Raw genomic sequence first — 14,202 nt, 5'->3', positions numbered from 1 at the left:
CGCGGGCAGGGACGGGCGGACGGGCGCTGGCAGCGGGGGCACCGCCGCGGTCCGCTCCGAGTGGCTGCAGTCCGGGCCTTGCCCTCCCATCCTGCTCCCACGCCGTGAGTGCGCCGCGCGGGCCCCCAGGGTGCGTTTGGTTCCCCTGTGTGTCGGGGTCCGGGTCCGGGTGCTAGCGGCTGTGTGTCGATCGGAGCGTCTGTGGGTGGGGGCGCGGATGCTTTTCAAAAGCTGTTCCAGTCTCTGTCCACGTGAGGCGTGTCCGTGTCTGTGAGAGCAGTGGGGGGATTCTTTGGGCTGTGGCTGCTCACGTGAGGTCCATGTTTGCGGGCTGTGCGGTGGGGGGAGGCGCCGGTGGATGGGTGATGGTTCCTTTTAGGAGCGCGGGTTTTGGGAGCCTGTGTGTGTTGGCGGAGGGTACTGAATGCTGCGGCCGGTGGTGGTGTGTGGTGGGTGGGGTTGCTGATTTGCACTCTGGAATCTTGTGGCCCCGCTTGTCCGAAGGGTTCCTTTCTCCCTGGTACAGACGCCTCCACCCCTGCTCCCTTTTCCGTCCTTCGTGGGTTCCAAGAAGCCCACCAGTCAGGATGGAGGACATCCTTCCTCCGCTGCGGGCACTGTTTGCTGGACAGGAAGCTTCCTGCAGAGGCTATTTCTTGTAGGAAAGGACCCCTCTAGTTCTCCCTCAGCCTGGGCTCCGCCTGGAGGACTCCAGGCCCCTCCCTAGTTCCCACCACCTTCCTCCTTGACTTGGTTTCAGAACCTGGGTCGCAAACCTGCAGGGACAGATGGTTGCAGGTTGGAAGGGCAGGCTGCACCCCAGGGAGGTCAATATAACTAAAAGCAGGCCCTGTGCATGTTCCAGGTGTGGGAGTCCAGTGTGGACCACAAACAAACAAACAAAAACCAGGACTTGCCCCAGAGGGGAGATGAATCCGAGATTTCAGGGTGGGTGCAGTGGTTATCTTTACAGGTCCCTCCAGCCACACTGGGCAGCACATCCGTGCCTATCTCCTAAGCAGGGCTCTCATTTGCTGCAGAATGCGAATGGGAGCTGCAGGCCTGACAGGTGCCCTACCTCTCTTGGCTTGGATGCCTCTAGTGAGAGAGCACCTACTCTCTCCTGCTGTGGGAAAGCTACCTTATGCTAAATGGAGGTCTTTCTCCTTGGAACTTTGTTCCTTTGTCTTGTTACTGCTTTTGACTTTGCTTCTCTTTGCTGAAAGGGACCTGCAGCGCTTAAACACAACTCCTGTCACCAGCGTCTATTGAGGACTTTCTATATGGTAGTTACCGACCCAGCTGCTTAGGAGACAGTGGCATTTCTGCTAATAGAACTTGAGATAAAAGGACCATAATTAGGATAGTAGCGCCTATGTCCAGAAAACACGGTTGCTGTACAGAAGAGTGCAGAGAGTGGATGCCATGGGTGACTTAAACTCAGACAACATTTATTTTGGAAAACAAGGGGAGGGACAGCCTGTGAGCATGCTCTAACATGCTTAGCTTTGTAATGGAAATTAGCAATCAAATCATCAAGCTAGTTTGAGGTGGGATTTATTTGTGGGCACAATGCTGTCTGTAGGAGTCTAATTTGAAAGGGAGCCTCTGGAATCTCAGATTTTGAGAACATGAAAACCCTTTCCCTCCCATTTTACAAATATGGGTATGGGGTAGAAAGTTGCTTAGACTTATCTTGTGTAATGGAGTTAGTGACAGGACTAGATCCTCAATTTCATAACCTTAAAAAACAGTGGCGGCACACATGCCTTTAATCCCAGCACTTGGAAGGCAGAGGCAGGCAGATCTCTGAGTTCGAGGCCAGCCTGGTCTTCAGTGGAAGTTCAGGGACAACCAGGACTACACAGAGAAATCCTGTCTTGAGAAACTAAAAAAAAAAAAAAAAATTAATTAAAATCGAATTCCATCACTTTGTCCCATCCCTTTCCTCCCTCCAGTCCCTCCTAGTTACCCTCCTTCCTACCTCTCCCATACCCTCCTCTCAAATTGATAGCCTCCTTTTCTTTGGTTATTGTTACATGTGTTGCACAAGTATAGGGTCATGGTGACCCCAGCCCCAATGGATACATCTTTCCACTTTTTAAACCTGAGCACATTTTTGCATCAGAGTTGAGATTACTAGGGCCCTGACTGATGTGGCATGGCGAATGGTGGTACCTGTTATGAAAAGGAGAAGCACAGCAGGAAGAAAAGGTCTGGAGGAAATCAGTTCCGTTTGGGACTATTTCTGTTCGTCATCCAGGCAGAGATGTCCAGAAATGCAATGAGATATACAGGTCTGAGAGCCTTTCAGAACAAGGCTTTTGTGGTTAGACCCTCATGCGAATTAAGATTGTAGGAAATAATGAGATTACATAAAAAGAGAAGAGACCCTGAGTCAAAACCCCACAAGGAATGGGCAGTGGGGGCAGCCAGTGCAATGAGTGGGGTGTTTAGATCAGTGGGTCATAAAACCATGTGGTTTAGGTGCTGCCCTCTTATTCTGTTTGTAAATGTTTCATATTTCAGTTCTTTCACTCAGTTTTCCCAAGGCGCCTATCAAACTCAGGTTTGTCCCGCAAGATCCAGCTCAAACACCCCTTCCTCTGGAAGCCTTTTTATTCTCCACCAAACTAGATACTTCCTGCCCTAGCAGTTTGAACTTCTCAGTATCATGGTGCTTGTCACATTGTCGTCATGTATCTACATGTCAGTTTCCCACAGGTGAAAGGTAGGGAGCCACTTGATCTAACTTTGTGTCTCTAGAATGTGTCCAGGGACATTTGATTGAATGATCCATGTACCTACTCCGCCAGGCATTGGGGTAGGGGCGGGATTAGTGATGTGAATTTCATCGTTTTCCTTCCCTGGGAAGGGAAGGGTTGCTTAGGTTTAAGGGCTTTTCCTCATCCATTGTTGTTATTTTTCCTTTGGAGAAAGCCCAGAGGCTACAGCCTACAGATATTTGTTATTTTTCTGAGCCTCAAATGGTCAAATACACCTAGAGGCTAGTGAGTAGGAGTGAATCATTTTAGCAAGTGAGCCTACCTAGTTCCCTCCACCCATACACACCTCAGCAATGCCTGTGCTCACCTCCAGTTCACAGCTGTGGAAGCCCTGTACACTGGTAACCTAGTGTGACTGGAGAAGAGTGTCATGGGGGAGGCTGGATGTTTGAGGATTTGGAAAACCTGAAAAGCTTTGAAACCTGTTTTCCCCTATATGTCAAGGATCCCATTTATTCAGCACTAGCTGTGTTTGTTCAAAATCAGCTCCTTAGCTCTCAGCATCTGACTGCTGCATCTCCCAGAAAGTACACTACTTGAAGCCAGAGCAGCTTCTTTGGGGGCTTTAACTGATGGGGCCTCCGATACTTCACAGGGAGGATCACTGCTTTAATGGCAAGGCCTCTTCTCCCTTTGCCTCCAGACAGCTTGTCTCCTCTGACATTCCTGTCTCTGATTCCTTCCCACTCTTCTTTGCAGACTTTATATTCTAAGCCTTTATCTTAAATGTTGGCGTGCATGGGGGCTAAGTTGTAGGCCCTTCTTTCTCACTCTGCTCTGGTGTCATCTACTTCATTGTGGCTTCAGGAATATCCCTACACCAAAGAAATCTAAATCCGTGTCTTCTCTTTCCTACTTTCCAACTGACAGCCGGACTGTTCCACTTGAGTCATTGTGTTAGGCACTGGACTTGGCACCTTGTCATCCAAGGTCTTTTAGTATCCAGCCTCCCCTAGCAACTGCCATCTTCAAGTCAGCCTCTTAAACTTCACTCTTGACCCCTGTATTTTCCACATGGCAATCAAAAAATCTACTTTTGTCATTCTGGGCTTAACCTCTCCCTCCCTCCACCACCAAACTTTTCCTTTGCACTTTGGATAAAGCCTTAATCCCATAGCAGGGAAGCGGGTAAAGTCTAAAGTCCTTAATAAGGGCAACAAAGCATTGTGTGGTGTGGACCCTGCTTAGCTCTGCATCTCATGTGTTAGTCCTCTCCTGCCACAGTGGTAATGCAGCTTTCAGAGACAGAAGGCACTGGATGCTCTATAACTTCCCCATCCCCAGTCTCCATTCCTCTGGGCCTATCCCTGCCTAGGGAACTTACTTTGTGCTTCGAGCAATCGTGTTTCCCTATCATGTTCATCACCACACTGCATTGCAGAAATCTGTTTATTTGATTGTGGAATCCATGAAAGCTCAGCAGTGTTCATTTACCTTTGTATCCCTGCAGAGGTGTCCAGTGAGTTCTGAATGGGAATGAAGTGCCTTTAGGACTGAGCCAGGAAGGATATGGGTGGGATAAGGAACAAAGACACCCACGAAGGAGGATGCAACCTAGCTCTGCATCCAAGGTCCTCCAAGTGTCTGCTGTGATGTCTAGAACAGAACCGTGACCCAGGAGCAGGAAGACCTCAGGGAAGCAATGAATCAGTCTGGCGAACCCTAGATCGAGGCTGGGGTATGGCCACAGCAGAAGTGATGCCCTGAGATCAGAGTGGAAAGCTGAAACAGGAAGGGGAAGAGAGGGAGGAGCTGTTGGTCCCTGGATGTAGCCCAATTCCTGCCTCTGTGACAGGCTGGGAGATCCCCTGCGTTTAGAGAGGGGTGGAGCCTAATGTCCAGCTGCCCCAGCCAGGCTGAGCAGGCCTTCCCATTTACAGTTTCAAGCTTGAGTCTGTCTTCAGCCCCCCTCTTCTGTCGTCTAGCTGCCCTCCGTCTTATGGTGTCCCCCAAATTTCTCAGGCAAGTCCTTCCGTTCCTTCCCACACAGCAGCAGCACATCCACTCAGGACAAATGCACTTTAGCTCTCTTACTGTCCTCAAAGCTGGAGAGACCTCTGGGCTGTCATTCTTCCATTGCCTTTAAGATGCCTGTGGTGCGTCCGGCTGGGCATAGCAGTGGTGATCTGGTTCTACTCACTGCCGATTTTTCAGCTTCTTCCTGGGTAGATTTCTGTCATGGATTATCTACATCTGCTCTGTTAACTTCACGCTTTCGCTCATCACTCTGGCCTGGCTTCTGCCCTAACCACTCCATCAGCCAAGCATAGTGAACACGTCTAGTCTTTAACCTATTTCACCCCCATCACTCTCATCTTTCTGTCCCAAAGTGCTCTATCATCCAATCTTATTGCTTTAAGGGCCATTAATATGCCAATGATTTCAATCAATAACAAGCCCAGATTGAGCTCCCGTATTCTGTTTCTTCCTTAATGGCTCCACCTGGACATCATGTATATAGTTCAAACTTAGTGTCCCTGGAACAGCATGACCCAGACAGCCCCTTATTAGCCTTTTCTGTCTTTCGTGGTGAAACAGGGAGTTGTTATCACTGCCCCCCTTTCCCTTTGGCATCTAGAGCATGACACTGTCCTCATTCATCCTTTCTGCCTCTAGCTGTGTAACACCATGTTACCTGAAGAACTGGGGTAACTTCCTGACTAGCCCTCCTCACCCTATCCTGGCTTCCGTTTCTCTGCAGCTGTCATCATACCAAAAGAGTGTCTTGGTTTGTTTTCATTTATTTGTAAATTGCTTCATCACTTTGCCTGTCCTAGGATAAAGTAATATTCAATGCTCTTGCTGTTATTCACTTTGCTTTAAGCACATAGTCCATTTAAGTACGAGCCTTCTCCCAAGAACTTACTTTTGCTTCAGGCCCCTCCCTGGGCTCCCCATTGTTCCTCCCAATACCCCTACTTCTCTGCTTGCAGAACCCTTTGTGATCACTCAGTAAAGAGTTTAATTCCTCGTCACATTTTTCTTTATAGTACTCCTTGCTACCTATGGCCAATTATGTATTTACTTGTTACTTATAATACTTTCTTCTTATTAATTGTTTTTGAGACATGATCTCTCTACATAGCTCTGACTGTCCTGGAACTCATTATGGCCTCAAACTCACAGGGACCTACTTGCCTCTGCCTCCCAAGTGCTGGGATTAAAGGTGTGTGTCTCCAACCCAGCTACTTATAATACTTTTTAATCCGCTATCACTTCCCCGCCTTTGCTCAGACATCTCCAGTGTCTCTGCACAGTAGGCCTTTAGTAAATAAATATTTCGAATTAGTCATCAGACCCAGTAAAGATAGGTCATTCTTAACCAGACTCCTTGCTAAGCCCTAGAAATGGAGAAGTACTGTAGTATGCCTGCTTTCAAGAATACTGCGTATGAGGGGAGCAGAGAAGTAACAGAGTCATAGGATAGGGTAAGGTCTAGGATGGCGGGAATACAAGGACTGGAGGGACAGGGTAGCACCCAACCCAGACTGTGGGAAGTCCCAAATGACCCCTTTAAAGGAGGTGACATTTACATGCCTAGGCAAGGACATGAGAATACCTCAGGCAAAAGAGGGCAGAATGTGTAACTACAGACACAAAGAGAGCTTGGAGTTTTCTAGGACTTGAAACCATTATGAGAGATCAAAGACTGTGGGTGATATGGACAGGTATTGTTTAAAGACTGTATCCTCTGGACAGTGGAGAACCATTGAAGGAATTTAAGAAGAGTAATGGTAGGGTCAAATCTCTGCTCAGAAAAGTCACGGTGGTTAGAAGGGGTGGTGGGTGGGATGGCACAGTTACTGCATCCAGTAGAGAGCCCGGGGCAGCCTGGGATGGGAGCAACAGCGTGGGTTTGGCAGAAAGGAATGCTTGGGGTCAATCTCAGTACTGATTGGTGTGGCAAAGAGTGCAACCCCAGGCAGTTGTGCTAAGTGTGGGGTCAGAGTGTCGGGAGAGGCGCTGAGCAGAAAAGAGCTATTCCTGTACTGTGACTTGGACCCTCTCAGACTCTTAAAACGAGTATTAGAGATGGGAATTAGTATTTGCATTATTAGAAATTAGAAACTGAGGTTTGAAGAACAATCCAGAATCACAAAAATGGCAAAAGAGGGGCTTCAAAATCCAGTGTAACCCTAAATCTGTGTTCTGAAAATAGTGCCATGCTCAGGAGTCACTCAGCCAATGTGCTTCACCCTGATCTTCCAGCCACCACTTTGTCCTGTCCCTGGCAAGGAAGAAAGGGGCACATTTCTCTGCAGGAGATCAGGTGGGGAGAGGGAGTGCTAGCCTCCCTGCTGTTGACTATTTCTCTGTACACAGGCTGGTGTGAGTGGCAGGAGCCATCTGTGGTCACCATGGCAAAGAGGGAGGACAGTCCTGGCCCGGAGGTGCAGCCAATGGACAAGCAGTTTCTGGTGTGCAGTATCTGCCTGGATCGGTACCGGTGCCCCAAAGTTCTTCCTTGTCTACATACCTTCTGTGAAAGGTGAGGGGAGCTACCAGAGAGGGACCAGGACCCTGCAGCGCCTCTTACCCCCCGAGGGAAAAGCGTGTTATAAATAAAGGGAATGGGCACACGTGGGAGGAAGGACGAGTGCGTCCCATCGTGCAGGAGATAAGGATTTGCTTGCAATAAGCTGTGAGAGAACCAGGAACTCTGAGTACTGGGCCAGAGTGTTACTGGATCACAGAGCAGCCAGAGGAGAAATCATACAGACTGGCACTGGAGCCAGTATAGTTTGTGACTGATGGAAGGATGGATATATGAAGTTAGGTGTGTTTTTCCCTGCCTGTTCTGAGGCACTAAGTGAAAGGCAGCCCTTCCCAGCTTCTCGGCTTCCATTGATTGTGTTTTCATTCCACTATTATTTCTTTGCTGAGTAACTACTATGTGTCAGACCCAATATGAGTCATTGAATATGCACCGAGGAGCAGAACTACAGACAGGATTTTGTTTTATTTATTTATTTATTGAGACAAGTTCTCACTGTATAACACTTGATAGCGTGAAATTCACTATATAGAGCAGGCTGGCCTTGAACTCCCAGACATCTACCTGCCTCTGCCTCCGAAGTGCCTGAGACTGAAGGCATGCACCACCATACCCATCCCTGTAGACATGATCTTCATGCTTAAAGGGTTTGTAATAAAGTGAGGGAGGTAGCAATCAAATAATCATAGAGCTGGATTGTTAGGCCCACAGTGATCTGTTACAGTTTGGAGAATCCTTTCCATCCAGAGAGGAACAGGAGTTAGGTAGGTAGAGGGAATGTAAGAGCAGACTAGGCAGAATGGAAAGCTCAACAAGGTCACCGTAGCCTGGGCGGGGAATGCGTTGGATGAGGGGGCCTGTGAGAAGCCCTGTGTAGCTGGAACAGAGTGAGTGATTAGAAGTGGCCTGGGATGAAACTGGATAGGCAAGTGGACTCGCTACACCCATTAGGAAATTTGTCTTACCTGATAGCCACTCAAGGCCTTTGTGTGGTTTTCTTCATTGTGTGTATTGTTGGCCTCATAGCTCATCGTAGGTGTATCGTAGGTGTATCGTAGGCTGTATCGTAGGTGTCCTACCTAGTCCCGGATCTTCTCGGCAGAGTCTCTCCAAACCTTCCATCTATCCCCTGCTTCCCTGGCAACCCTACTCTTTGAGATTCCAGCTTTACCTTCGTCTCCATTTATCAGTGAGCAAAGATCTCAGCCTTCCTGCCCATTTAGATTCTCCCATCGTCCTGTGACCCCCACTACCCACTTATGTCTCGGTTCCTGATATTGCCCTGGACATCATCCGCTAGTTGATACACTGTCAGTACGAGTTTGCAGGTGACAGATGACAGACTGGTACTTCTGTGACACTCCAGTCTTCCTCTTCTAGCTCCTGTCACCTGCTCCTGCTATGCCACCTTGGACTCAGTCAAAAGCCTAACCTCCTCTTCCCTCTCCTCCATGTGTCACTTCGGCCCAGGCTTCCCTTTCTTTTCTGTCCATCCTTGGCTCTACAGCCGATCATCTAACTGTCCCTCGCCCACTTCCCTCACACCTTTGTCCTTTGCTAAGTCCCTGCCATAGAATTTCAGTGCTGGGTCAGAGCTGTAACTGGATGCCTCTGCACTTGGTTCTATGCCCCGATCACTGAGCATTCTTGGGTGAAATCAGTGACTGTTTACAGTTGGCCATGGACTTTCTACTTGATTTACATGTATTGATTGACTTAAGATATTTTTTCCCTTGTTCGTGAGTGCTGTATGAGCGGGTTCCTTTTTCAGCTTTGTAAGTTCACATACATTCATGTAGAGACCGGAGGATGATTCCCAGGTGTCTTTCTGTATTGTCTGCCTTACTGTCTAGAATACAGGATCTTTCACTGAGCTGGAAGCTCTTTGTTTGGTTAGGTTGGTTGACCAGCGGGCTTCTGGAATCTGCTGCCTCCACCCCCCAACGCTGAAGTTCTGGGCACATCAGCTATACCTGGCTTTTTGTGCAGGTGTTGGAGATTCAAACTCAAGCCTTCATTGCTTACACAGCAAGTGCTCTTACCCACTGAAACATCCTCCCAGCTCCAAAAGATACATTGTTCCCATTTTAGAGGCGTCATTAAGTTATTAAGTAGATAGCCAAGGCTCCACAGCACATAATAACTGAAGGATGAGAGGAGAGAAGGGTGTTGGCTGAGGAAGCAAGCGGATCTGGGTATGATGGAATAGGCTAGAGGAGCTATGTAGTGAGACTGTCTCAAAGGGAAAGAATAAAAAGTAATCAAAAAGGAAGTAAACAGTAGAAAAGCAGAAAAGAAGCCAGTGTGTGCTGGTGAGTGAGGCAGGAGAGAGGAGGAGGTGGAATCAAAGACTCTTGTAGCCCAGGCTGGCGTGGTATAGGTGAGACTCTTGCCTCGGCCTCCCAAGTGTTGTGATTACAGGTGTGTGACATCATGTCTGACTTAATTAGATTTTTAAAATTTGTTTTTATTTGTTTTTTGTTTTTTATATCCCAACAAAAGTTTCCCTTCCCTGCCTCTCCTTCCAGTTCTTCATTCTACCTCATCTCCCATCCTCTCCTCCTCTGTTCCTCTTCAGATACGGTGAGTCTCCCTCCTATGGCTGACAGCCAGCCATGGTAGATCAAGTTGCAGCGAGACTAGGCCTTTCCTCTTCTACAACTAGTGAGATATATGTAATTGTAACATATAGGCCCTCTGCATATATGTTAAAAGAAATTTTAAGGCTCACTAGTTGTATGGAGACTAAATATTAAAGGACCAAGGGAAGAAACAAAACTGTTTGGAAATGATGGCAATCCAAGGATGTTTGACAAACAGGAAGGAGTTGTCCATCGCTTACAAGGTGCATTGTGGAAACAGCTAGAAGAGAGGATGAGAGCCAGCAGGGACAGACTGGGACAGATTTCAGAGTCCAAGGAGTGACAGTTGATGAGATGTGGGTGGTAGTGGGAGCAGGGAATGGACAGATGAGGTGGAGGGAAGGAAAGGTTCTTGGTGGTAAGACACTAAGCGTGAAGAAACCATGCTGGAGGAGGGTCATCCGGTAGATGTGAGGGGGCGAGGGTATGACAGAAGAGCTGGGTTAGGAAAAGAACTTCAATAAGTGGAGAAACACCTCGAAGGTCAGTGGACGCAGTAGCAAGATGGTGTGGTATAGGCAGAAGAGAGAAGCTTCAGAAGAGCTGCAGACACATTAAATATTCTAGATGGGAAGATGGAGGGCTCAACCCCACCGCCTGGCCCTAAGGAATGTGGAGCATGAAACAAAAACCACTCTACTGGGAGGGACTTCAGGGAGAAGTAGGTCACAGAGAAACCAGTTAATGTTTGTAAAGCACTTAAAATCATTCCGGACACATAATGTTGTCACATTTTAATTAAGAACAAAAGTATGGGCCAGAGCGAAGGAAGAGCCTGAGGTACGGGACATTTGCGCCATGACCTCCAAGCACAGCTGCCTTCAGTCTGGTGTCTGTCTCTAGTAGTCTTTGTCCTCTCCCTCCCTCTGGTGACTAATCCCGGCCGCCACCATTCCTCACTCCTCCCTTCTTCACTCTGTGGTTGATCCTGCCTTAGGCAAATTAGATACCCTTATTCTGACTCTTGTCCCCATGCTCCTCTAACGCCATCCTTCTTGTGTTCCTTCCCTCCATCAAAAGACGAGGTCCATGCCTCCCCTTTAGGCCCAGCACATTCCTCTCCTGGCTTCCTAGCCTCCCCCATCGCCCCTTCTCTACTGCGAACTTCAGCTTGAAAATAAGCTGGGCTGGGGTGTGGCTCGGTGCTAGGTTGGGTAAATGGCAAAACCTACCCCTTATCAGCACAGAGAAGCTATTTTCTTGTCCCCTGCAGCACCAGCTCTTCAAGCCCCTTCCCACTCAATACCCAGCCTCCCCCCCACTCTCCGGCTTGTACCACTCAGACTTTTCTCCCGCTGCTGTTGCCATCAGTGTCACGTTCCCAGAGAAAAGTCTCCTCATGTTTGCCAAATGCAGTGGGCACTTTCCACTCCTCAGCCACTTCCCACCCTAGTGACTCATTCCTCCTTCTGTGCTCTCCTTGATGCCCCGACACTGTCGCTCTTCCTGCATGTTCATCTTTGCTGAATTCTCTGACCCTCTCCCCGACCAGTGTCCTCATCTTCTCTGATCTCATCCCCTCTCTTGGCTGCTGAGGCTGTCTGAATGTTGATGTCCCCCATCTCTATCTCCTATTCCCCTCCCCAGTGCTGTTCTCTGTGTTTCTTATTGTGATTTATGTCACCATTATTTTCTCGGATGCCCAGGCTAGGAGGCCAGAAGCCAGTTAAGAATGGTCTCCCTCACTCCCCATATCTACTCATCATTGCTGGCTTCCCCCCTTCTTTTTGCTTTTCTCTTATTCCCTAAATTTACTCTACCACCACCCCTGCTGGGCCTCATTACATAGCCCAGGCTGGCCTTGAAATTGAGCCAGGCCTCTTACTCAATCTCCATAGTGATGGAACGACAGGCATGTGCTGCCACACCTGGCCATGGTTCTTCAGTATAAATTTGTTCCCACCGGTAGCCTGAATCCAGGTCTATCTCTCCTCCTCCCTGGAATAGTGTGAGTCTGTTGGTTAAGCACAGGGCTGCTTTACATCTAAAACCAGGCTCCAATGCTCCAATCCATTAGCTTGATTACTCTGGCCATTTACCCTTCATGTGCTTCTTCTTCATACAAAGTACAAAGCATAGCACTCAGCACTATGTCCTTCTGGCATCATGTCACCGCTGCTGCTCCCACAACCGCTGCCTCTGTAGCTGCTGATGCTGGGATCCACTGCCAGGCTCCTCCACCTTCTCTTCTGATTCCTTGCTCTCCCCTTCATGCTAATGTACTTTATGTACACTCTTTCCTCTCCTTCCACCTTTCTCTGCTTGGCCTAACAATTATTCCTCCACATATTTCCTTTCCATCACCTCTGAAGCCTCTTCTGGCCTCCTTGCCACCCACCTGAGCCACACGCATTCCGTCACGGCCACATCTACTATGCCCTTTGTGCATCGTGCTTTAGTGGGCCAGACACTTTACATTTAATCCTCCTGACATGAAATCTGGCCTTTTACATTTAATCCTCATGCGATTGAATTCCATACTGTCTCCATCTTATAAGGGAAGAGACCTTGGCTTGTGAAAGTAACTTGTTAGGGTCACACAGTGGATTGGGTCCCTGGCCAGGGAATTGAACCGAGGCACAGTAACTCAAGGACCAATGTCCTTACTCTTTAAACTCGAATTCTGTGTCTGTTTTCCCTCTGAAGAATAGAACTATTTTAAAAGCTGGTACTGCGTTTTATTTTTTATCCCCAGAGCTTGGCACAAATTTGGCAAGAATAGGCAGTCAGTAAATGTTTAATGAGTTAGGAGGGCAGGAGAAGCAGGAGGAGGGCTTGTTACATGTTTTCTTGAGGAGACTTGGTAAACACCTGTGAAAGGTGAGCCTGTGTTTGTTCAAGTGGAGGAATGCAGACATGTCTTTTCTTAGATAGACCGCGGATGTATTTCTGCTCAGTCTTCAAGGGCCTTTTAACACCTGCTGGTCGATGAGGCCTCCGTGTATGTATGTGTGCTCCACACAAAGAAGTTTCGAAATGAAATATTAATGGCACATCTGTGTGAAAGGGATTAGGCACCTATGAGGGTGCTTGTGCTCCCTCCCCCACACTTTGACTCTCCTTCTCCTTGCCCAGATGCCTCCAGAACTATATCCCTGCTCAGAGTCTGACACTGTCCTGCCCAGTGTGCCGGCAGACATCCATCCTCCCAGAACAGGGTGTCTCAGCCCTGCAGAACAACTTCTTCATCAGCAGCCTGATGGAGGCCATGCAGCAGGCACCTGAGGGGGCCCACGACCCTGAAGACCCCCACCCCCTCAGCGCAGTGGCTGGCCGCCCTCTCTCCTGCCCCAACCATGAAGGCAAGGTGGGCCCAAGCGAGGCCCAGTGAGGCCAGGACTTGGGGTGGGAGGAGAAGGAGAAGTGATGTGGGTGGGGTGTTGACAGGGGTAAAGAGGGCCGAAGGGGAGGGGACAAAGAAGTGTAGTGTCTGGCTGTTCCTCATAGGAGCCCTTGTCCCGCCAGACGATGGAGTTTTACTGTGAGGCCTGTGAGACGGCCATGTGTGGTGAGTGCCGCGCAGGGGAGCACCGGGAGCATGGCACCGTGCTGCTGCGCGACGTGGTAGAGCAGCACAAGGCAGCCCTGCAGCGCCAGCTTGAGGCTGTGCGTGGCCGGTAGGCATCTTCAGGGGATCTGGACTGGTGCCTCAGCAGGGGCTTGGCAGGGGCTCTGGGGAGGGGAAAGAATGGGCCTGGGAAGGGCAAGAATAGAAGGTCAAAGAGGGGTTTTCCCAGAGGGCAGTAGTGAAGCTGTCTTGAGAAGGACCCTCCAGCAGTCCTGGTATGAGACATTTCACCTCCTCAGATTGCCGCAGCTCTCTGCAGCTATCGCCTTAGTCGGGGGCATCAGCCAGCAGCTGCAAGAGCGCAAGGCAGAGGCCCTGGCCCAGATAAGTGCAGCCTTTGAGGACCTGGAGCAAGCCCTGCAGCAGCGCAAGCAAGCTCTGGTCAGCGACTTGGAGAGCATTTGTGGGGCCAAGCAGAAGGTGCGTTGGGTCATCCTTGCCAACCGTGGTCTGTGATGAGATGTTCTTTCTGCCTCCATTGTCCGTTTAAGGTTTCCTTTTCTCCAGCCTCTGTTTCGCCTCTCTACATGTCTGTCACTATTGTGGTCCTCTGCTCCCTGTCACTGCTGTGGTCCTCTGTTCCCTGTCTGTCCACGTGGTCTGTCCCTGCTGTGGTCCTCTGCCTACCGGTCCGCATGGTCTGTCACTGCTGTGGTCATCTGCTCCCTGTCTACATGGTCTGTCCCTGCTGTGGTCCTCTGCTCCCTGTCT

At 49.3% G+C, this 14,202-nt stretch overlaps 1 protein-coding gene across 4 annotated transcripts in view; it reads left to right on the top strand.

The window, feature by feature from the left end:
• The first annotated feature begins 6 nt into the window (after positions 1-6).
• Trim3 (tripartite motif containing 3) overlaps positions 7-14,202 on the top strand; it is a 22,520-nt gene continuing 8,324 nt past the window's right edge. Inside the window, exons 1-5 of one of the 4 annotated variants that reach the window (XM_026777571.1) lie at positions 7-104; positions 7,110-7,275; positions 12,999-13,230; positions 13,371-13,540; positions 13,731-13,911. In XM_026777571.1, the coding sequence (XP_026633372.1) occupies positions 7,145-7,275; positions 12,999-13,230; positions 13,371-13,540; positions 13,731-13,911 (714 nt within the window). In that variant the 5' untranslated portion in view covers positions 7-104; positions 7,110-7,144. Of the gene's footprint in view, positions 131-7,109; positions 7,276-12,998; positions 13,231-13,370; positions 13,541-13,730; positions 13,912-14,202 lie in introns of those variants that run through there. The other 3 variants (XM_005370220.2, XM_026777570.1, XM_026777572.1) reach the window with 3 other exon arrangements.

Source organism: Microtus ochrogaster, unplaced genomic scaffold, assembly GCF_000317375.1.
Source record: "Microtus ochrogaster isolate Prairie Vole_2 unplaced genomic scaffold, MicOch1.0 UNK73, whole genome shotgun sequence".
In the NCBI taxonomy this organism is placed as follows: domain Eukaryota; kingdom Metazoa; phylum Chordata; class Mammalia; order Rodentia; family Cricetidae; genus Microtus; species Microtus ochrogaster.
This window is presented reverse-complemented; position numbering and strand designations above follow the sequence as displayed.